The sequence below is a fragment of the Hylobates moloch genome, unplaced genomic scaffold, assembly GCF_009828535.3.
Source record: "Hylobates moloch isolate HMO894 unplaced genomic scaffold, HMol_V3 SCAFFOLD_34, whole genome shotgun sequence".
NCBI classification, from domain to species: Eukaryota; Metazoa; Chordata; class Mammalia; order Primates; family Hylobatidae; genus Hylobates; species Hylobates moloch.
In genome coordinates, this window is record NW_026652309.1 from 2251615 (window position 1) to 2276944 (window position 25330).

General features: G+C 41.6%; 1 protein-coding gene across 1 annotated transcript in view; it reads right to left on the bottom strand.

The window, feature by feature from the left end:
• Nucleotides 1-263: 263 nt before the first annotated feature.
• The window catches only part of LOC116463366 (zinc finger protein 831), a 104048-nt gene continuing 78981 nt past the window's right edge, over nt 264-25330 (bottom strand). Inside the window, exons 5-6 of the mRNA XM_032146449.2 lie at nt 2043-2203; nt 264-1288 (exon numbers count right to left, since the gene is read on the bottom strand). Coding sequence (XP_032002340.1) covers nt 443-1288; nt 2043-2203 — 1007 coding nt within the window. The 3' untranslated portion in view covers nt 264-442. The remainder of the gene's footprint in view (nt 1289-2042; nt 2204-25330) is intronic.

Here is a 25330-nt window from a genome sequence, read left to right on the forward strand (position 1 = left end):
AACCCTCAGTTTACTAACGGAGAAAGCCAGTTGCCTCGACTGTGTGGGGTCCACTTGTGGAGAAATGTGTTGATTGTGGCTTTCTTGGTTAGTGCCATTTGATTGCAGAGAGGCAGTGGGGGACAGGTGCAGAAGACGAGGCTGGGAGTCAAGGCCCAGTCACTGTGCACATTGACCATTTGCAGAGTTTGCTTCCTTGCCATCTCTGCCCTGCCTGGCACCATTTGAAGATGAGCAGAGCACTCCCAAGGGGAGCTGGGGAATGCTGCGGCTGAGTTGGGGGTCAGAAGTTGGTTGGACTTGGCTGGTAAATTACTCAAAATGGCTTTCCTAATCTGTAGGTGTTTCACAGACAGAGTTTAGTTCTTCCGCCAGCCTGACAACATTTACTTGTGAAGCGTCAACAGTCTTTGACCAAAGACACCGTCTTTCTCTGGAAGCTTCATATTTCTATAACTAATCGGTCTTCATCGTCGCTGCTGGTGTCACTGAACTCTACTCGAGTTTGCTTTCTCATTCCTTCCAGACTCCTCTTCTTGAGGGATTTAGAAGGGGCTTCAGGAATTTCTATGGGCTGCTCTGGCTTAGAAGGAACCACAGAATTTTTCCGAGTGATTAATTCAGATACCTGACGTTTCCTACCATCACCTCCTAAAGAGGGACAGGGGACAGTCATTTCCCCACACCCATACTGGCCTCTGGAAGGAAAAAACGTCTTGTGTCTCCCTTCCTTGTGGTGTGAACTAGCTGAACTTGGTCCTGAAGCTCGTATTTCAAGATGAGTTTTTTCAGTTGACCCCAGTGGAACTGAATCTGAAATTCTTTGTCCAGATAAAGGTCTCCCTGGCAAGAGGATCTGTGCTCTGCCCTCTTCTGTGGCTTTGCTGTCTGGGGAGCCTGATGTCAGAGTCCTCCCTGCAGTCTGGCTGTGGTCTTGTGGTTCAGCACTGTGAATTTCCTGGGATATGTGATCTGTTCTCCCTGGCAGAGAAATACAAACGACAGCCACAGAGGTAGCAATGTCATGGCGGGGAAAAGTTCCTTTGGACCCAAAGGAAGAAGGCCTTTGAGCATCTGAGAAAATGCATGGTTTGGGATCTGTTGAGAGTGGATCCTGGGAGGCCAGCAGCTGAGTCTCCAGCAACCCAAGGTCAAGACCTTTGCCAGGGGGTAGAGGCGCATCATTAACCACTGCCAGGCAGGTGTCAGATTGCAGAGATAATCCTGATGTGGCAGCAGTGCTGTGAGTAGTACAGTCACCACGCTCACCAGCAGATGGAGAAATATCCTGCAACAAAGTGCAAAGGAAAAAAATGGGGGGGGGGGGGTTAATTGGTACAAAGAAAAATGTGGTCAGAAACGTGGTCCTCGATGAAAACAGGTCTTGAGGTCTTAATGATTCTTTACCAAGCGTGAACTTCAATATGACGCCCTCAATAAGTTTCCATTAATAACTAATTGGTGCATTAACTCAAATAAAGCTCCTGATTGATACAAAATAGGTTGCTGAGATCCTGTGCTTTTATCTGGCTTTGTGAAAAACAAAACCGCTCAATTATCTAACCAGTTCTCAGCTTCCTTTTTTAAGTGACTACCGCTCATGAAGCGGATGCACTATTTTATAGGACTGTGTATTGAAGGGTTTTTTTTTTTTTTTTTTTTCTAGATGAGTGTTTTTCCAAGTGTGGTCTGGATACGTATTTTAGCGGTTTTCAACACGCAGCCCCACAATCTGTCTGGGGGCAATTCATGTTGCAGTGGCATCTGTCAGCCATCTCTCTATTCAGGTGTGCAGTAATAACATACTTGGGTTTTTTTAAAGAAATCATCAGAAATCATCCCAATGTTTGCACTACCAAAGCTGCTCATTCGATACAGAATGTTTTGAGTTATTTGTTTGTCTTAATGGGCTTTCTGTGCTGCGAATCTTCATAAGGTGATCCGAGCAAGTTCTGCCACACTGAACAAGAGCAGCAAGAACAAGCAGGCCTCTAAATCTAGACCAGGAATAGGTAGAGGCAGCTCAAAATCATCATGCCCACCTTCACAGTTCGTTTGTCCATTTCCCTGACAGTTCTTGAACTTGTACCAAGAGAGAGGGTTCCTGAGGTTTGTCTGCAGTCACCTTCCTTCTTCTCTTCCTTCCCACAACAAGGAGGTGATTCTGAGGTGGCACGAGATGGCTCCTCTTGCAGATTCAGACCTGAAAGCGGAGAGGCACATTTACATATAACTGGAATTATAAAATTAGCAAAGAGTAATTTCCTGGGAGGTTGTCCATGACTTCATGATCACCTCTGAGCTCATTAACCCTCATCTCACAGGGTGTGTATAAGAACTCAATTTATCTCCAACCAATTCACATTTGGTCAAATAAAATATATCCACTCTATGAAGGAAGGAAATGGCAAAACCAATTCTCAAAGTAGAAAAATCCCTGAATGATACATATCATAAAATATATCTATATTTCATGTTGCTTCTTCTCATCAGAGTTGTATTCCTGGTCATATCTGTTTAGGTGAGTTTTAGATCAGCTTGAATTCTCTGGCATGCTACCAAGTAGTCAGAATAGACGTTTCACTCGATGTACGGTGGGAACCTAGAAATAAATCATGTCTTAATTCCCACTAGAGTGCTGGGCAGCAAGGGATGAGGTTGGCTTTTGTGATGCTGTTGTTTTGTTGCAGTGGTTATTGTTGTGATTGTGGAAGGAAAGAAGGGCCCTGACAATATCCGCAAAACAGCATTTCTCGTACCTGTCTTTCCCGCATCCTTCACCCGCACAGATGACCTGGCATACCAGTCAAAAGGATCACAAAATTTCAGAGAGGGCAGGTTCCATCATGATATGAGAGCAGAGAAATATCTTAAAATGACTGTGTCACTAGAGAAGAAGCACTAGACCCACTTCTAGATTTGCTTTTATTTTGATGAAAGGTACACATGTGCAGTCTGAAAAGTCAAGCCTAACTATGTATTAAGAAAAACAGCAACCCCTGCCAACCCATCCATCTTTTCTCATTTGGGAGTCTTTTGACTTTTATCTCCTTCATGTCTAATAACATTGTTATAGAACTACATCTTGTGGAAGTAGGAGTTGTGACTTCTCATGGGGAGAGAGGAGGGTTTCCCTCTTCTTCCAGCTCCCCTCCTCTTCAAACTTCATGACCCCCCACACGAGCACACATTCCACCTCTCTATCTTCTCAACAGTTCTCTAACCCCTATGGCCTGTTTTTGTTTAGGCGAATATTCCATGTTTATATTATTATGTTTAGGAGAATACCTGTCAGCACTGAATCTTGTAGTATACTATGATTATGTTGCCTTTCTTGCGAAAACTGCTTTCCCTGGAATTAATGATGATTTTGCTTTTTAAGAATTTTGCTAGTTTTCTATGGACTTATTTCTAAAATCATTTTCCAACCACCTCTCCAATTGTCTGAGGTTTCATTTCATTCTGTGAGACATGTTTCCTTGAAACTTTCTGATTTGCTCCAAGTGGACCACGTTTCTCTACAGCATGGCTGTGCCCCTGGGGTCTCCCTTCATCCCCACTGTGCTGATTCTCTTCACCTCTTTCCTGGTTCCTGAACCTCTACAACTTCTTTTTTCTTGGTTTACACTCCTGCTTTCCTAACACAAAACTTCTAGTAGTTTCATGAGAAAGGGTACATGAAGTATAACTCTTTAGATGTGATTGGCAGCTTGGCTGGGTATGACATTCGAAATTGGAAATCACTTGCCTTTGGGGTTGCAGACATGGCTGTATTGTGTTCTAGTTGTTGAAAAGTCTGGAGACAATACAATTTATGATTCATGATCCTTTGGATGAAATCTTTTTGTATGTCACTCTCTGGAATCCTCGAGGCTCTTCTTTATTTCTGGTGTCACCACAGCCTGGGTCTATCTTCATTCATTGTCTGGGCACTCAATCAATTCTTTCAATCTGAATCATGTCCTCAGGTTTTAGAAAAATGTGGTTCTGTTTTTCTTTATTCCCTTTTCCTTCCTCATGTACAATGCATTGTTTTGAAATATATACACATTGTAGGTTGGCTAAATTAGCTTATTATTAATAACATATGTATTAGCCCATAGGTTTATCTTTTTTTGGCAAGAACACTTATACTCTCAGCAATTTTTAAGAATATAAAACATTGTTATTAACTATAGTTACCATGTTGTACAATATAACTCTTGAACTTACTTGTAATTTCTGATTGTTTTTCCCTTCTGTTTTGTCTTCTCTCTTTCTAGAACTGCCCTTATTGGGTTATTGGATCTCCTGGTATAATCTTCTATTTTTCTTATCTTTTCACTCTGATGTTCTATTTCTTGGTCTTTTTGTTTCACTTTCGGGGGAATTTCCTCAACTTTATATTCCAATGAGTTTCTATTTCTGCTATTATGCTTTTAATTTCTAAGAGTTCTTTCCCATGTTCTTTTTTTTATAGCATCCTGTTCTTACTTCATGGCTCTAACATCCTCTCTTTTACCCAGGCAATGTTCATAATGGGTTGTTGTTGTTGTCGTTGTTGAAGTTTGTCTCCCACTACATAGTCTCTCTTCCAAGTTCCTTTGTTTCCATTGGTTTGTTTTTATTTCTCTCTTTAGGTTAGTGGCTTTCCTGAGAAATACAGCAATCTTAGCTGCTTATGTTTAGGAAATGGGCACTAAAAAGCTGACTTGGTGTTCTTTACAAGTGCAATCGGTCAACCATGGGCCCTACTGTTAGGTTACGTGGTCGCCCTGTTTAAGTGGGAACCCTGAGGTAGCCATCTGCAGGTCTCCACGTGTACTGGTCAGCTTCTACAAGAAGAGTCCTCGGGTCTCCTGACTGGAAAATAGAAGCCAGGCTGCCAGCATTCTGGAGTCAAAATTAGAGAAGAGATTCTGGGGGCTCATATGCAGTATTCACATTTGCTCAAACCCCATTTTCAATCTAGTCCCCTCACTCCCCTGCTGCACTAATTATGCCAAGTGTCCCTCAGCATTTTGTATGCTGTCCAGAGACTAAACCCCTAGTCTTCTCCAAGGGTGAGGGAAGTTACCAAGCTCTGAGAAGTAGAAACGGAGTAGGAATGAAGTCTGATTGCTTCTTAGTCTTTCAATCAATCTTGTTTTCAGCCACACCTGGTACCATGAATGTCTGAGTTGTGGGGAGTCTTCCCACTGTTAAATCAGGATTCCACTCCTTGGGGTCAGCTACATCAGTTCCCATTCAGACTCTGCACTCCAGTTTTCAAACTGGTGGCATCATTTCTTCTCCAAGTCGTTTCTCCTTGTGAGCTTATACATTACAAACACCTTTAACTACTAACCTCTTGTGGGTTGTTAGAGAAAAGTCGAGGTAAATAAATGTGTTCCATCCTCCATCTTAAACCAAAAGAACAGTTCCACTTCTTATATCTCAAGGGGTAAGTTACTAGATTACCAAGTGTGCTAATCCTGAGCAAATCAACTTGGAAAATCCGTAGAGAAGTGCACAGTTTGGGAAAGATAGCAATGCTTTTTTCTTCCACAAAATCTTTTCTTGACCCTCCCGTATACTCGGGTAATCTAATGGCACAGAACTAGGCTTTTGGTACTCCATTCACCTGTTCAACAACCACATCCTGGGCCCCTTCAATGACCCAGGCACCATGCTCCACCTTGAAGAGTCTGAGAAGAACAAAACAAAGGTGGCGCTGGCCCTCAAGAGCTTCTACTGTAATGGGGAAAGAGAAGCAAAGACAAGGAAGCAGACGCCTATTGTGATGGGGTCGCAAAGGAAATAAATCGAGGACGGGGATATTACCGAGAGTGAAAATGAGAGTACTACAGGCAGTAACGATTAACAGGAGGCTATTCCAGACACTAATGAGAAATGGAGAGGAGCATACTACAGCGTCACGATAAGCAGGGGATAGTAAAGAGAGTAACGAGGGGGCTTAATCCAAAGAGTGGCTGGGGACGACTGTTTTATATAGCCAAGGAAGACTTCTCAGAAAGGCGACATCAGAAATGAGACCTTCAGAGTGAGAAAGAACAAGTCCACAAAGGATGTTCTAGACAAAAGAAGGAGCAATACAGAGACCTTAAAGGGGAAAGCAGCTTGGGGGAGCAAGAGACCCATGGGGGGCCAATGTGGAAGGACAGTCGTGAATGAAGGGGCAGGGGCAAGATGATGGCAGGGAAGTCAACAGGGACTCAGATCTTGTGGGGTACAAGTGACTGTGGTAAGAAGTTTAAATTTTGAAGCCAAACTTGGGAGAGAGGTGAGTAGAGGTGGGAAAACCAGTTACAAGCTTACTAGGATAATCTAGGAGCCAGATGAGATGGCTTGACTAGGGCACCAGAAGTAGACAGGGAAAAAAGGGGTGGATTCAAGATACGTTTTCATTCTCACCCATGAAAAATTACCAAAAATTAATGGTGATGATATGCATTTCCTTAGCCTCATCGTTCACCAAGCACAAATGCTCACTCTAAGTGAATTAAGCTCTGTCCCCACAGTGACAAAACAACCATGCAATTCATTCAATTCAATGAAGAAGTAAAACCAATTCGTGTAGAGAAAATAATCAGATTGGCCAAATGTCTTCCCAACAGGTTGTTTTGGTTTTTAAGCTTAAGCAGAAAGGTCATGTGCACATTTGACCAATAACTTCTGACTCATCTATGAAAGTAAAGGAAGAAAATCCACTGATCTAATTTGTTTTTGACCCTACAGTCTACAGAGAAAAGTGAATTATCTTTAATAATTGTGAAAAATGCTCAAATAATGTCACTGAAGTGCGTTAAACTGATTTGGATTATTGAGGAAGGACACTAACTTGCTTTTAAATGAATGGGCCTTTTCAAAAAGTAAGTAGTTCCCTGGCCAAATTTTAAATCACAGAATGTGATTCCGTTGAGGCTTCAGCATCACACTATATGAATCACTTCCTACATCTTCAGAAACTACAAACTCCACTGTCTTAATGCAATCTTCAGAAATTCAATCGCTCTTACACAATTATGTGACTCTTATTAGAGAGACCATCTCTCATCACAGCTCTCTGTGCCGTGCTGTTCTTTCCCTGATTAAAGGCTGCGTTTTTAATAATTTCCCTCAGAAATAATTGCCAGACTACATTTAGAGGAAGAGGCCACTTAAAGTGTTACAGCAATTTTAAGTGTGGCCATCTTGAAAAGGCTACAGGAAACTGTAAAATACTTAGAAAGAAAATGAAATAAATAAACAACATGAGGAAACTTACAATATAACTGTAGACATCTTTAATGCCAAACCTTCTTCCAGCTGCCTAATGTCTAGGCCTTATTAAAACGCTATAAACGCATTGCTCAAATATCATTAACTAAAAATGTAAGTAATTTGACATATTTCTTTTAGTTTGTCCCAATACACCAAAACTCCATGAATGTGGATTCCAAAGACTGAATTATTATTTTAAAAAAGGGCTAAAAATGAGTCTACAAAATCAACCTTCTAAGCAAGCTGCAAATATAAACACGAACATAGGAGTAATTTCCTAGGCTATTAATTGATCCGTGATTAAATTGTTTAGAAGCATCCCTGGAATTAAAAGATCCACAAGGTGCTAGCAATTACTTAAAGAAAGCTGGGCAGATCTCTAAAAGTAATCACTTTGTGGACAATTATTTATTCAAATATTTTTAAGCCTGTTTTCGAGCCTATGTTACTGAGCCTAAATATTTACTGAGCACCAAGCACAACCAACAACCGTGCCAAGAATTATGCTAAACACAGGGCATTTGTTCCCTGGAAAACGAGGCAGACACACCCACATGATAATTATAGTTCAATGGGGGAGAAATTCAGTAAGCAAATAATTATATAAAAAATTCACCAAGCAAATGTAGTAAATAGCATGAAAGAAAAAGCACAAAGGTGCTAGGTGGCCATGAAATAGGACCCCAACCCAATCTATATCTATGGAAAACAGCAAAACCATGCGCACAGTAAATCATCTGACATCGCCCCTGTCCTGGATGGCTTTCTAAGTCTGAATCATCTATTCATGTAATTATTCAACCAATTTTCTTTAAGTCTCTGTTGCATACCTGACGTTATGCTAAAGTTTCTTTGACAGTAAATTCATTTGTTTCTGCAATCCTATTACATTTTTTGTTTATGACGCCTCTTTACGAAAAAAAAAATGGCTAAAAATGATGGAAGAAAGAGGTTTTATTCCTCTCAGGCAGAGAGAATGGGAGATGTTGGATGTCAATGCCAATCAAAAAATAATCAGAAGTCAGTGGGCGGTGAGCAGTGAGAAGCAGCCCCGACTTCAGCTGCACAGGCAGGGAGGGTTGTGGGAGAGGACCAGAAAGATGGATTTATCAAGTACAACCTTGGGTATTTCTGCACTATCCTAATGCAATCTTTTGAAAGTTTGCCTCTAAGTAATCATAAACAAATCTTTTATTTCAACAACCATTTTTCTTAGTAATTCTCATCTCTTTTCTATTTCTTTGATGAAAGGCAATCAAGATAACCACCCTTCCCTCGCAGAAATCCTGAATTCAGTGCAAAGCGGTGTTTAAAATTTTGCTTTAAAAATTCTGTCATGTCCAGACATCAAGAGTGTACCCTTAAAACACAGAGTGAAAATAGGATTATGAAATTGGAGAAGGAAAAAAGACAATAAAAAAGAAAATGCCATTTGAAAGACTGAAAGGCAAAACAGAAACTGGCTGATCTACTTTGTGTATCATTCTTTTAAAAGTTTCTTGTTGCTAAATGAAAATTGTCTATGCGGGTCTCTTCCCTGGGACATTATCGATATACCTGAAACAGTTTCTCATCTTTCCTCAAGATTTACACCCTAGAATGAAGGAGAAATTATTCTGTTTCAGCAATTTCAGAGCACTATGACTTAATAGCTTTGGGGAAAGAATACTTCTCCATTAATTCTAATGAGAAAAGATGTCGGAAGTCCTGTCAGAGAAGGAGAGTGAAGGCACAGAGAGAGAAGAGGGCTCTGGAGAGACCCCCAGACCCATCCCCGGCCTCTTGCTGGCTCCAAATACCTCAGAAATACTTTCAGAGGAGGATTATGTGAGCCCAAGGAGGGAGACTGAGGAGGGAGAGGTGAGCTCGCCCAGGCTCGTGAGGAACAAACAAAAGAAACCACAGAAGAAAACCAAAGTGAACAAAGCCAATGTCTACCTTTGTGCCAGAGATGTATTCAACCCTCTTCATACAGTATTTAGAAATTGTATCTTTTATGTGTGTGTAATTGGGTAAAGGTTTTACTTCAGAAACCATCTGTAATCGCTGTCATCTCTCCATTTCTGTTCCTGAGATGAAAGGAACATGTTTTGATCACTTTTTCCTCTCAGATACTTTCTCCAAACTCAGTGAATGGGGCTGGTTTGAAACATTTCAGTGACTTTAAAGCTTGGTCATGTACAGAATTCAACAGTGTTCCTTCATCAAATGAAATAATGAAAACTGCCCAGGAACAGTCTTTGAAAAGTTTATCTCAAAATTGACTGAGGAAAATGCGTTTTGTGGGTTTGTTAAAAACCAGTGGTTCTGAAGCAAGGGTGATGTCTGGACAAATTTTGGGTGGTCCTGACTCGGAGTGGAGGGGATGCTCCTGGCATGTTGTGGGTGGAGACCAGCGACCCTGCTACACATCCCACACTGCAACAAAGAATGGAGTGTCGCCAAATGTCAGCAGTGCCCAGGTTGAGAAACCCTAATTTAAAGCAAAGATCACAAACTCAAATGCTACAGGAGCCAGACAAATCGCTAATTCGGGTGCCTGCCTGGGGATGGCCAAACAGCAAGCCCAGGCCCCAGGGGTGGCTGACCCCTAACTCCAGCCAACTGAGACAATGAAGGCCGGAGGGTCCAGCTCACCAGATCTGTTTGTTTTTCAGGAGAAAAATCGAAATCTGTATTTCACATGCTTTCAAACATTCATAACTAATTAATTTTCAAAACGACAGTAGCATTGTGCTACCCAATACATCTGTGGCCTGAATTTGCTAATGAGAGGCCGGTTGGTGGTGACCTCTTGTTATTTAAGAAACTCACATGCGCCACCCACTCTGATAGCAAAGCTTCACCGTGGCTTTGCTCTCTTGCTGAAACAAAGTTTCTTTTTAAAAATACTCTTAAAAATATTGATGGGAGAGTAAATCTGTTTTTGAAAAGTAATTTGGTGATATCTTATAAGGTGAAATAAATAAGTATAAAACTATTGATCCAGCAATCGCTCTTTGGGAAATCAGGCAAGAATGTGTACTGCAGCAATAGTTGTGGTAGGAAAAACAATAGGCATCAACATAAACATCCACCAATAAAGGAAGGGATGAATAGATAAATAGTAGTACATCCAAACTAGGGGATTGTATGCCACTATTAAAACAATCTATATACATATCGGCCTAGAGTTGTGTACAAAACATATTAAGAAGAAAAGAATTGCCGATTACATCTGGTATGAGCCTTTGTGTAAAAAACAACAACAAAAGGTGTCTGTCTGTATTTGTATGTGAGTGGAGAAAGATGTAGAAGGATGTGTGCCAACCTAACTCTGGTGGCCTCAGGGGCAGTGCGGCTGGAAGTTGTCAGGCTTTCCTTGGATAAGTCAATGCTGCTTTCTTTTTTGCAACAAACATGATATTGCGTTATCAGTTGGAAAGAAAAATAAAAGGCACATAATCATATTGGTTCTAAAATTCAGACTCAAAATAATGAGGAAAACCCCCAAAGTGTATTATACCTGAATATGCTCAGGCAAAACTAAAAGTCAAGTCAGTCCTCTTACCAGAAGATCAGAACAGGTTGCTGAAAGACAGAGATAAATCTTCACACACCAGTAACTAAAATTTAGTTTTTCAGGCACAGAAAAACTGAGAGATTCATGAAAGTAAGAGAAAAATATATTTTTTCCACCTCTAGCCAAATCTAGAGTATTTCTGTACTATCCTATTTTTTTTGAAACTTTGCCTCTCTGAGTAATAATTTTAAATCTCTTTTTTTTTTTCCCAGAAACCACTTTTCTCTATGGTTCTCATTCGTCTTCTCTTTCTTTGATGAAAGGCAATCAGTTGAAGAACACTTCACTTACCATTTTCTCCAAAAAAACATTTTTAGTGGGGAAAGTATGCTTAAAATCTTTTGGTAAGTCAAAACTTTAATCATGCCCAGACAAGAAGAGAATGCTCTAAAATAAAGAGAGGATAAATTGTGAGGAAGAAAGAAAACTAAATGAAGGAAAAAAATTGTTAATATTATTTGCATTCTTCAGTGCCAAAATTGAATCAGGAGAATCTACTTTATGGATCATTAATTTCAAACTTTCTTAACTCTAAATGAAAATTGTAGAGAGAAAAGTTCAGGCTTTGGGATATAATTGATGTGTTTAAGCAATTGCCTTATCATTTCTTAAGATTTACACCCTGGGGAAGGAGATGTTATCCTGTTTCAGCAATTCTGTAAGCAATATTACTTAACTAATGGCTTTAGGAAAAGAATATCTCCCTATTAATTCTGACAGGAAAAATGATGGTACAGAGCCATTAGTTCTAGTCAGAGAAACAAGGAGGGAGTGAGTAGATGAGGGAGTCCTAGAGTTCAGGCTGCCATTTTGTTTCTCCTTGGGAAAACATTTTGAGGTGATTTGTGACAGAGAGACGGGGCACAAGAAACACCAAGGGCGCCTCCTTCCACCTCCCTCCATCTACTCATGGCAGAGTAACACAAGTGCAAAGGGTAAAAAGAAGAAATAACTCCCATCTTCTTGATTTCAGAGAATTACATCACCATCCTCACATAACACTTAGCTATTCGACCTCTTCAACGTGATTAGGTCAACCTTTTACCTCGAAAAGTACCTGTCTGAGCAGTTTTCTTTGCTTTTCTATTTTTTCAATGAAAGGCAGCTGCGTTGATAACTTCAGCCTCAGAGGAATTTTCCTAAACTATGTTAGTGGGGGGAAAAAATCCAGTTAAAATATTTCAGTCACTTAAAACCTTAGTTATGTGCTGAATTCAAAAGAAGAGATTCCAGTAAGAGGGAAAGTAAATAAGACAAGGAGAAAGAATACAGGTCTCCCTCATCCCCTGCCCTGCCTTGCCCTAGAGTTAAATACAGGTTTATTGCTGATAATTAAGAAGCTCTATTCTATGTACTTGTTGTAGTATACACATAGCTGAAGATAAAAAAAAAAAAAAAAAGGACAGAATTACACAATGATTAGTACTGTGGTAAATGCCACAGAGGAGATGGGTTATGAATCATCCCATCTCCACACTACCAGGGCGCTTCATCTGCTTTGAGAGTCTGAAGTGACCAGCCTGAGGAATCGCTAAAATGCCACCTCACAAAACCATCTAAGGAGGGTTGACTTGGTGATGAAGCCTCAGCCCTGGTTCCTCAGAGAGATGTGGCTGAAGGACTCATCGAAAGAGCAGAAAAACACATTTATCAAAATCTAGCAACCCGTACCAGGGTATTTCTCTTTCCTAGTGCAATTTTTTGAAAGTTTGCCTCTTCTAAAGCAATCATACATTTTATCTCAGAAATTACTTTTCTTAGTGGTACTCATTTCTCTTATTTCTTTGATAAAAGGTAATCAATTTAAGATTTCCCATTTAGAGATTTTTCTTTTTCTAAACAATATTTAGTGGAAAGTCATATTTAAAATCAATCGTTAATATTTGTGCCCAGACCACAAGTGTGTATCTAAAATTTAGACAGCAAAAGGATATATGAGGAGAAAAAAATATAATTAGTGAAAATACCTTCTGAAATATGTAATGCGAAAATTGAAATCAAGAGTATCTACTGTGCTCTTTTGTCCTCACACCAGCTGTAGAAATTATTTTATAATATAAAACTTAAATTATAGGACTTTTTTTCTTTTTTACCTCAGAAACTATCTCCTAGACACACAGTAGCATCCCTATCTTCCTGTACATTTCATCAGTCTGGTTAAAATGCATTAAAAATTTACAAGCTCAGTTACACACAAACCCAAAAGCTCACCTGAAAATACAGGTAGGACGACAACAGCAACATTTAGGAAAGAGAGGGAATAAAAAAGGAAGAGTATTTCCCTAGAAATATTTTATTTATTTATTTATTTTTTTTTTTTTTTTTTTTTTTTTTGAGACGGAGTCTCGCTCTGTCACCCAGGCTGGAGTGCAGTGGCGCAACTTCGGCTCACTGCAAGCTCCACCTCCCGGGTTCACGCCATTCTCCTGCCTCAGCCTCCGGAGTAGCTGGGATTACAGGCGCCCACCACCAAGCCCGGCTAATTTTTTTGTATTTTTAGTAGAGACGGGGTTTCACCGTAGTCTCGATCTCCTGACCGTGTGATCCGCCCGCCTCGGCCTCCCAAAGATGCTGGGATTACAAGCGTGAACCACTGCGCCCGGCTAATTTTTTTGTATTTTTAGTAGAGACAGGGTTTTACCGTGTTAGCCAGGATGGTCTCGATCTCCTGACCTCGTGATCCGCCCGCCTCAGCCTCCCAAAGTGCTGGGATTACAGGCGAGAGCCACCGCGCCCGGCCCCTAGAAATAATTTTCAAACCAATCAAATCAATCAGTAAATCTCATTTCTAGATGTTTTTAAAAGAGCAGCAATTGAGGTATTATTAGAACTGCCTAGAAAGTCCATTTCTGAGGTGTAGAAAAAGCCTTTACATCTTTCCTGAAGAATTCTACTCTACCACTCACAAAAGGAGTCTCTTTGGCAATTCTAAAGCAATGTAGGAAAGGACATCTATGATCTGACAGAAAATGGGAGGTAGCCTTTAACTCTTGTCCGGAGAAGAGTGTAAACAATGTCACGCATCCAGAAAATTCCAACTGGAGAAGGGGTGGAGAATGCCGCAGGAGGGGAATCTTGTAGCAGACACACAATTCCGCACAGAGGATAGACAGCAGCTGGGGGGCTGTGGGGGGTGGGTGGAGGTAGTGATGAGAAGAACAGAATAAAAAATACACAAACCTTCCCCAAGGGGAGAAAAGGTAATCTTTAGTCTTCCAGGCTTGCACTTCCCTGAATCCTCCCCTAGGGGTGGTCTTGGGCAGGGGTGGGGGCTGGAGGAACCGGTTCACCATAGCACAGGGCTGTCTACCTGGGTATTTTCTTGAGTGAGGCAAAACTGGAGAAGTAAGACTGTGCTGCCCCAGAATCTTCTCTCAATAGAAGTCACAAGGTCTGCTTAAAATGCTTACAGATGGCCGGGCGTGGTGGCTTATGCCTGTAATCCCAGCACTCTGAGAGGCCAAGGCGGGCGGATCGCCTGAGGTCAGGAGTTCAAGACCAGCCTGGCCAACATGGTGAAATGCTGTCTCTACTAAAAATACAAAAACTAGCCAGGTGTGGTGGTGCACACCTGTAATCCCAGCTACTCGGGAGGCTGAGGCAGGAGAATCGCTTGAACCCAGGAGGAAAAGGTTGCAGTGAGCCAAGGTCATGCCACTACACTCCAGCCTGGGTGACAGAGCGAGACTCCATCTCAAAAAAAAAAAAAAAAAAAAAATGCTTACAGAAAGAAAGAATAACTAAATCAAGGATGTAAAATGAAAGTCAAATAAGAAAGGATGAAAGAAGGGGGGAAACATGAACCATAAGCAGTTGTCATCAAAAATGTATTCGAGAAATCTTCTTGGCTTATCTTTTAAAATATGTTATGACTAAATTCAAATCACAAAAGAATACACAGCTTAAATGATCATGCAGTAAACTAACATAATGGTTTTGAAATCAAGTAGTTTACACTGTTTCTGTGAACACTGACAGAAAAATAATGAGAAAATTGCATGAACATCCAACAAAACCTGAGGGCTGGAAGCGCTGGGAGTGGGTTTGGTTTGGTTTTCTCACTCAGGCCATCATAAAAATTTATTAAAAAAAAAAAAAAAAGTCAATGTGGAGAAAGGGGAAGAAAAATGGGAAGTGAGCCTGTACCCCAAAGGATGCTGGGTAAGGGGAGCAAAAGAAAAATAATTGTCATATCCACATGCTTTCTATCACTTCATGGAGTCTTCAACTTCTCTATGCAAAAACAACCTTTGAAACTTCTATTTGGGGAAACGTATTCGTCCATTTTACCTCCGATATTCCGATACTTCTCTCATAGAGAGGAAAACAAAGCTACCATTTTCCTTGCTGAACCTCTTGCGGCCCTGCATCTGCTGTGTGTGTGACTGTCAAGTATGCTTCATGATTATGAAACTTATCTCAGGGAAAGAAATCCATACCCAGGCTCTAATAGATACAACGGGGAGAGGACGAGAGGAGATGAAATAGCATGAGGTGGATAATAAAATTTAAAATAGTTTTAGCGTAGAAATGTACCCTGTATATAAGATCTCATCTCGGTGCTCATTATAGCTTCTGGGTGTATTTTCTAAGCCAGAAGGGTACAGCTTTGATGCTGTCTCCCTCACGAATTTCAAAGAGAAAAGCAAGTTAACCCTTCTTCTTCCACGTATTAGCTTTGAAAACAATGAAAGCAAATGTGGCCTTTCCTTTGTGGCGAAGTCAAGGTTGGACAATCTAGGCGACTGGCTGCTCCTCTCCTCTGGTCAGGGTGTTTGGCTAAAGTGCCCCAGGTCTTGAAAAGGCCAGGCCTTACCTAAGCCAAGCAGCCCCGGGTGGAGGGGTGGGCAGAGACCACATGAGAAGCAGAGAGGAAAAGAGAGAAATCAAGATGCACTGATTCCAGAGGAAACTGGGGGGTCAGGACACTTCCCAGCTCTTCGGAGGCAAGCAGTTTAGTGTTTGAAAAATGGAAGGCCCAGAAATCAACCCAGCTGTGAGAAGGGCCCCAGGCCGACTGAGCAGGGATGAACAGGAGTACCCAAACTGATCAGGATTAAGAAGAAAAATTCAGATTTGGGAAATTTTCAAGCAGATGAAGGCCCCCAGAGAGGAATATGCCAGAAAGGATGAGGGTCCGAGGCCTCTACCACTTTGCCTTAGGGAAGGGTTGGCAGATAAAATACGGATGCCTGGTTCCATATGAATTTCAGGTGAACAACAAATCATTTTTAGCATAAGTATGTCTTATACTTATGCAATGTTCAGGGCATACTTATGCTAAAAAATATTATGTATTCTGGGAGTTCTGTATTTTTATTTGCAAAATCTGGCCATCCAACTTTAGGGAGGTGGAAAAGGAAGCAGGGCAGGGACTGGCCGAGCTTAGACAAATCAGTCAGAAGACGTCAGGCCTGGCAGTCACCACTTCCTCCCAGCTCCGGGCACTATAGCACTACAAGCTGTACATCCAAGGATGGCTGCGGGCTGCGGTTTGGGATGAGCATTTATCATCAATAAAGACATCTTCATGGGGGGAGCACCTCACAAATATCCCAAGCATGGAGATAGCCCTGACAGCCCTCAAAGGAGAATAACTTCCATGAGCTCCCAAAACTCAGCCGACAAAGCTCACAGCGGCTCACGCCCATAATCCCAACACTTGGGATGCATCACCTGAGGTCAAGAGCTCGAGACCAGCCTGGCCAACATGGTGAAACCCCGTCTCTACTAAAAATAGAAAAATTAGCTGGGCGTGGTGGAGGGCACCTGTAATTCCAGCTACTTGGGAGGCTGAGGCAGGAGAATCACTTGAACCTGGGAGGCAGAGGTTGTAGTGAACTGAGATCACACCACTGCACTCCAGCCTGGGTGACAGAGCGAGACCCTGTCTCAAAATAAAAAGCTCACAAGCAAAAGGTAAGACAGGGACAGGTCTGTGGAGAAAACCAGCATCCCACAGCCCTGCTATCCTCTTAGGAAATTTTTAGGACTACCATGAAAAATAACCTTCTAAAAATCTACTTTGAAAAATCATTAGTCTATCTCATCTCAAAAGTACTTCTCCCACTCTATCCATTTTCTTCCCCGAATGGTCGCCTAACTAGGAAAGGCTTTTAGGTATAGTTCATTATTATGAAGGTTCTTTCTGGGTGAGAAACCTTAGGTAGCCTCTAAGAAATGAGAGTGGGAAAAGATGAGGGGAACAGAAATGGCATGATGTGGATAATAACCTTTAAAAGGGACATTATGTGGAAATGTGTCCTGGAGTTCCGGATGAGGTGGCCACACTCCAGTAATTGCAGGTTCGGGAACATTTTCTAGATGAGAGTTTTGTTATGCTCATAACTTCTCCCTCAATTTTAAAAGGAAGAAAAAAAGAGGGAAAAAATCTTTTTCTTCTTGTCTTAAACTGGGATGGGGGAGAAAAAGAGCATAAACTTTGACTTTTATTATTAAAGTTGTCAATAGCATGGACTTCAGAGAAGGGCAGGAGTTGACTTTTTTCCACCAAAAACATCTTTGTCATCCACTTGAAGGCAAAGGGCTCATAAGAAAATGGCCCTAAGCCAGGCATGGTGGGTGGTTCATGCCTGCAATCCCGGCACTTTGGGAAGGGGGATCACTTGAGCCCAAGAGTTAGAGACCAGACTGGACGACATGGTGCAACCCCACCTCTGAAAAAAAAAAAAAAATGCAAAAAACTAGCCAAGCATGGTGGTGCATGCCTATAGATTGCATCACTGCACTCCAGAGTGGGCAACACAGTGAGACTCTGTCTCAAAAAACAAAAAACAAACAAAAAAAAGGATAAAAGAAAATGGCCCCTCGTGCAGAGGAGAGGAATTGGCTCTCAAGGCGAAAGCTCTTCAAAGGGAGAAACCAAGCAAGTCAGGAAGACCCTTCTATATTCATTTGTCCTCTGTACCTGGGAGAAGACAGAGATGAAATATGAGGACAAAAGGGCATGTTTGGCCCAAAAGACTCGTTGGTAGGCAGGGATGGACAGACACCCTGCGCTTTTTGTTCCTCACCTGGCTGCACAGAGACAGAGAAAGATGCAGCCACATCACCAGTGTCTCCTGACTTTGGAGGGATCTCGAACAGACCAGGAAGGAAGAATGAATTTACAAGGATGTCAAACATACTTGGGAGGCCACAGTACATCAACAGAAGGCAAGGGACTGACAGAGGTCCAGGGTGAAAAATTGGTATCCTCTATCCTTCCCGTCTGTTTGAGACATTTTTAACCTCACTATGCAAAAGCAACCTGCAAAAATTCTATCTTAAAAATTATTAGTCTATTTACCTTGGAAATATTTCTCCCCTACATGTGAGGACGCAAGGCTATCTGTCTTTCAGCACTGAGCATCCGCTGGCCTTCTGCTCACTGGGAGAGAATCTGCCATGTGCTTCACTCTTTCGAAGGTTCTCTGAGGGGGAGAAAGCTATGCCCATCTGCCAATAAATACCAGGAGAGGAGATGAAAGTTGATGAAATAGTACAGGGCAAATAATGAAATATAAAATAGGTGTCAGTGCAAAAGTCTACCCTACGGTTCTTTTTTTTTTTTTTTTTTTTTTTTTTTTTTGGTAGCACCTCTCCTCTGATTATAGGTCCAGGGTCTATTTTCCCAGTGAGGATTCTAATGTAGTTCATCTCAAATATTTTCAATGAAAATAAAAGTAATTTACGTCTCCAATAAAGTTCTGGTTTGGGTAAAGACTATAATGAACTTGGTCTCACAAAGCAGCTCTGATAAGGGCCTAGGTTAACTCTGCTCTGGAAACACTAATTGCACCCTGAAGCACAGGAAACGTAAGTGGGGTGAGTGGGGAAACTCCTGGGGGCAGGGGGCAGAGGTTACAACGAAAGGAAACGCATGCAGCAGCAGAGAGATGAGGCAGGCACCAGATACTTTTGGCAGAGAAAAGCAGAACCCCTGTGGGTCAAAAGTTTCCCAAGAGAAGCAGAAAATGACCGTGGCCAGGTGCTCGAGGTCAGCATCACAACAGGGAAACATCATGTTGGCAGCGGGGACCCTGGCTGTGGCACAATGAAAATGGCACTTCATCCCTGTGGTCTTCCTCCTCAACACCCACAGCCCCAGACTCATCATGAGGAAGATATCAGACCTACCCCAGTAGAGGGACATCCTACAAGGCACCTGACCAGTCCTCCAAAGTGCCATAAAAATAAGGACAGTGACTGACAGCCGGGGCTGAGGAGCCTTAGGAGCCACGATGACTAAATGTCATGTGGGACCCTGAATGGCAAGAAGAGGGCATTAGGGAAAAACCAGGGGAATCTGAACAAACGGTGAATTTAGGTTAACAATAATGGGTCAATAGTTAATGGGTCATTAATTGTAAAAAATGTGCCATACGAATGTAAGATGTTAATAATAGGGGATACTAGGCGCAGAGTTTATGGGACTTCCCTGTAGTATCTTTAAAACTTTTCTGTACATTTAAAACTGTTATAAAATTTAAAGTTTATTAAAAACAACAACTGCCCAATTCCTTAGGTGGTCTTGAAAAGATCACGAAAACTCCTTTCTCTTGGGGAAGGGATTTGTTTGCAGGGGGGATCATTCACTTCTGTTGCTTTGAGTGTCTCAAAACCTAGACTGTCTCTAAAACCCTTCTGGAAGTCTACACTTTCTCCCTTATTCTCTGGGACTTGGACAATACAGCTCTTCTTCTAGGATGTTACCATAAGGGTATCATTCCTTCCCTGATAGGCCCTGAAATAAACACATTATTTTTTCAGTTCTCTCATTTCAAGCCACTTTCTTTAACAGTATTTGGGGTGTTGTACTGTCAGGACAAACTATCTAATTGGCAGAGCCCAATGCAAATGAAAATGGAGGGCCTTCACTCAACATTATTAAGAATTTCAAGCCCACAACAGGGGAGCTTCAAACCGAGCATGGGACCTTGGTCACACACCCATCAAGATGGCCTTAGATATTGTTCTAAACTCTAGTTTGGAAGATGTTTATTGCTTCAGCTGGTCTTGTGACTCTCCTTGGCCAGCAGAATGCAACAGAGGTGATGCCATGCCAGTTCCCAATCTAGGTCTCAAGAGCCTTGCACTGCTAGGTGTTTAGCCAAAAGAAGGGAAATCGTTATACCAAAGAGATAGTTGCACTCCCATGTTTACTGCCACGCTATTCACAACAGCCAAGATGTGGAATCAACCTAAGAGCCCATACCTGGATGAATGGATAAAGAAAATGTGGTATGTATACACAATGGAGTATTATTCAGCCATAAAAAGGAATACAATTCTATCATTTGCAGCCACATGGATAGAACTGGAGGTCATTATGTTAAGTGAAATAAGTCAGGCACAGAAAGAAAAACATCACATGTTCTCACCCACATGAGACTAAAGAAGTAGATCTCACAGAGGTAGAGAGTAGAACGGTGGTTAACAGGGGCTGGGAAGGGAAGGAGAGGGGCAGATAAAGAAAAACTGGTGAAGGTGTACAAAAACATAGTCAGAAAAAATAAAATCTAGTATTTGATAGTACAGTAATAAAATTCGAATTATATGACAATTTACTGCATATTTCAAAATAGCTAGAAGATTTATAATGTTCCCAACACAAAGAAAAGATAAACATGTGAGGTGATGGAAATCCCAATTTCCCTGACTTGGTCATTACACATTGTATGCAGGTATCAAAATATCACATGGACTGCAAAAAATGTACAACTAACATATATCACTTTTTAAAGAGCCCTTTGTGTTCCTGTGCTCACTCGCTTGCCCTCTCTCTCTCCTCCCTCTCTGTCACCATGCCCAGCCTTCATGGGAGGATGGAAGACATAAAGTTCTTTCACCCCCATTGGCTGGTCTAGGATGGCCTCACTAGGCCTAGGATGTTCCCATTGGCTGGTCTTCTACACCCACTGGCTGGTCTAGAATGGCCTCACTCACAAGCATGGAAGTTGGTTGGCAGCATGGAAGTTGGTTGGCAGCATGGAAGTTGGCTGGCTGTCAGCAGCCAGCCAACTTCCATGTCTGTGAGTGAGGCCATCCTAGACCAGCCAATTTCCCATCAACCTGCCAGCATTTCCCCCAGCTGGCTCCACAGATGAATGAGCAAACCCAGCAAGATCAGCCGAGCCTGGCTCAAACCAGCACAATACCTAGCTGACTCAGAGATCCATGAGCAGTAATAAACACATGTTGTCATGAGACACTGAGTTTTAGGGTGGTTTGCTACACAACAATATCTAACTTACATAACAGGTAAACATACATTTGATAGAAAGTAGATACCGCTGTGTTACAAATATACCTATGGTACCTTTGATATATAACATGCATATGTTATATATTTATGATGATTAATATACATATTTTTATTAAAATATTTTCTGAATATTTATTTGCAATTATCACTATAACCTATGTGGTTGAAATGCAAAGCCCAGCATTTCCTAACAAGGGTCTGGAGTCAGACTTCCTAGATTCATAGCTCTTGCTTTTCCTGTAACCTCCAGTAAAGTCACTTAACTTCTCTGTGCATGTTTTCTCATCTTTAAAATGACTATCATTATGGCGCTTATTTTTTTTTCAGAAAGAGAAAAAAAATGGGCCCATAATAGTGACTGATCCATCAGAAACATAAACCCCACTGAGGTGTTTATGATGGTGTTGGCTAAGATTATTCCTACTACCATTCTTATTACATAATATAAGACAATGGAAACCAATTATAATATGGATGAGGAATCAATATAACTGAAGTTTGAGGGTATTCAAAACAATGAAAGTTAAAACGAATGATTGTTTAAAATAATGCATGGGAAGATAGAGTTGCTCCCAAATATCCCTGTATGACTGGATCCTCCAATTAGATACTAGGTCTTTTTCTACTTCAGTTTGTATTAAAATAAAGAAGACATTTCTCCATATCCAGCCAAATGTTATTTTACTTTCCAAATGTTACATCTGAGTCAAGCAAGTGGAGCTGGTCCCATTTCAACCCCTCTAATGAGATCTCAGAGCACCTATGACACTAAGAAGCAGGTATGTCTCAGCGTAAGAGATTTTTCCTCCAAAATTTATCTCAGAAAATAGTTACCTTAAAAATCAAATTCATACAAAGGCTCCCATTTTACAGAGAACTCTCTCAATTACTTCATTTTGAATTACAAAATACTGTTTGGGAAGATACATTAGCCTGAAATGACGCCATTCAGTGCTGGTCTGGGTCACTTACAGACATCATCTGAGAAAATTGGTTTAGAAAAAGGTGACGGAAGGGGAACTTTTAACACGAATTTAGTCATTATTCTTGAGCATTTGGGATACAATTATAAGCGAGCACTGGATGCCATTGTAAACAAATCTCTTAAAGGCTGATTTAAAAGTAAAAGAGAACATGCTTATTTGCTGGAAATTGCAAATAGGCACCTACGGGAGAAAGGAAAGTGACTGCCCTAATGTCAGGTGAATGGGTGCTTATGGCTGTGGATAGATCTCTATTATGGCATTGTACTTGGATTCTAAAAGGACTAAATCTCAAAGAGCTGGGATGAAAGTGAAATGCTACGCTCTGAAAACTCTATTAGATGACTCAAACAAGTGGCTCTGGTGATGACAAAGACATTATCAAAGATGCATCCTACAAGTTCAGCTAGAATTGCTTTGCAAAATGTGAGCAGAAAACATAATGTCCCTAAACTAAGACTTTATGTAATGCATGATTTAAAGGGACAGAGGCAACTAGATTAATAAACTACAGTCGAAATTTGCCTTTTTCTTCTACATCTTTATATATTATAAAGTTTTCAGTCTTTGTGTTGAGAAAATAGGTGATAGCCTTATATAGGGCATGAATGAGAAAGAGCCACATTTCATGATTTACATATAACTTGGGCTCTTGCGAAAGTGCTTTATTAAGAGGGTACTCCCAAGAAAAATGTGGAGGGAATAAGAGAAGCAGGGAAGGGTGAGACAAAGATGGGAATGGGTGGAGGCCTGGCCTGGTGGAGAGGGGTTCTAGACAGGACACCAACAGCATCCACTACCAACATCACTTGTAGCACAAAACATGGAGAAGGCAGCTTGCTGGCCGAGCAACTCACTGAGCACCTCTACCCATTAGGAAGCAGATCAGGTTGTGATCGACATCTGTGCTGTGTGTTCAGCAGCCATGCTCCACCTCAGTTCTCCTTTAGGGAACATTCTTCCTCAATGTAAGCTGGGTGACTTATGACCACTCCTTTTCATCTCTTGGAGTGAGCATATTCCACCTACCTGGCCAAGTAGAAGGTTCGGGGCCAGGCATAAGACCCACACTGATGCTGGGATTTTGAACAGAAAGTAGGTAGGATATAAGCCAGGGCCATGGGGCCACCAAGTGCCTAGGGATGAAGGCAAGCCAGAGAAACGTCTACTCTGATTTGAAGAGGGATCAACAGAGCCCTGATGACATTGTTTACAACCCTGGATCCAGCTGGAGCTACCCTGGGCCCTTTCATCCCATGAGCAAACAAGTTCCCTTTTGTGCTTAAACCTTTTTGAGCTGGGTTTTAGTCTCTTTCTACCAAGAATGGTAACCCATACCAAAACATTCTCCTAACTCTTACAGACATTGCACGATTTCCCTGATGCCCCAGAGAATGAGATGGGTGAACTCCATGGAGGCCTTCTGGCCCCCACCACCCTCCTAAGCATAACAAAGGTGGACTAAAGTTTACCTCATGTCATCTAATGACAGACTTAAAATTCAGAGTTTGATTGTCTGCTCCTGTCCCCTGGAAAACCATCTAATGTGTCTGCATATGAGCCACAAATCATGACACTGATGAAAGAAGCCAGTCTTTTCTATAAAGAGGCATTTCCAACAGACGTTGATTAATCTGGTTTCTCATCCTTCTAAGCAAAATAATAGAGAAATCATCATTTTCTGCCTTATCAAACTACACAGATGACTGCTTGGTGACTCCACAAATTTACTGAGTGGTGAAACTGGAAGCAAAGAAGAAATATCTCCTGCATCCTCAGAAGCACTGAAAGACTTGAGCTGTCAGGACCAAAGCAAGCCTTGCTAAACCAGCCGTGGAAAATCCAAGGCGAGACTGGGAAAGGTAAACACAAAACCTAACAAAATAAAAAAGAACAACTTCTTCTTCAAGGAGACTTCCAGAGTAAACCACGTTAAGTGGGTTTTCTTAGCTTTAATATAGAGTTACTTAAAATTGACCAAAAAATGTTCCCCATTTCTTAAGTTAAAAAAAAAATACATGCGTTGAACCTATCATGGAATATTACTTAAATGAATCCAGATTAATTGAAATTAAACACAATGGAACACAACAGATATAGACTAATGAAAAGACTAATAAAGAGCTTTTCCCCCACCAGTTAAAAGCATGCAGTATTCTACTCTAAAGAATGAAAAAGGAAAAAAAAATCACAAAATTTAAAAACCCTACAAATCCAGGAAGCAATTTTTAAAAATATTGTTTTCATATTAAAACATACAAAACGAATTACTTTTCAACCATTAATGTATGGACTTTTAAAATCCAATAACATATTTAATTTGTTTGGACAAAGATGAAGGAGAATGCATGTCTTTGGTTCTCAGTGTTCTCTCTGGGCTGCCCTTTTGGAATCACCGTAGCAAATAATTCCTGTTTTTGTTTTCTCTATTAGATTGAACGACCATTAAACCTTCTCTGTTAAACTGTAAAGCCTCAACATTTTAAGAAACAATCGAAAGTCAGAGAAATGTGCTTGATTTGCCCCTCAAGAAACAATGTCTAACGCCTAGTAGTTGCCCAGCAAACAGCTACTGAATGCATGGATGCTTGAAGGAGTGAAGCTACCAGGGCTGGATGATGTGCAAAGAACAGTCAGATTCGTCAAGGCAATGGGGCAATTGGAGTATATTAGATGATCAGGGCATCAGGGTAAGCCATCAGGAGGGAACAAAAGAAGGCTGGGATGGGACGAGGCAGAAGAGGTGCCCCCCACCCAGTGCTCTCCTGCCCTAGGGTGCAGGAGAGTGTTGGCCTCCTGGAAAACATGAGAAGTCAGCTTGGAACAGGATGCTACCAAACCACGGATGAGAAGCCCATGGGCACCTCAAAGCACCCAGTTGGCGAGGTACCTGGGCTGCTGAGAAGCCGGGCCTGCAGAGCACACACTTGTTGGGAGGGGAAGCAGGTCTCCATGAACAAGAGGAAGTCCCCCCACCCGCCACGCACCGTCACATTTCCAAGGTGGCTTCTGAAGGCCTCCTGGTGCGAGGGTACTCAAAGTGGGTGCCCTCCTATATTCTCCCAGGGGGAACGGAAAAGAAGGACATGTTTCCCCGTAATCCATCCACCCCCAAAAGAGTGCTGGCCACACTGGTTTCAGTGTTTGGCTCAAGTGGCCTGGATGTGGGGGTGGTGGATGACAGGCAGAGATGACTCCTTCCTTCCTCCCTCCTGCCCCATGGCCTCCTAGCAGCCTTTGAAGTAAAGGTCTCAAACTAGCTGACTATTCCGGCCC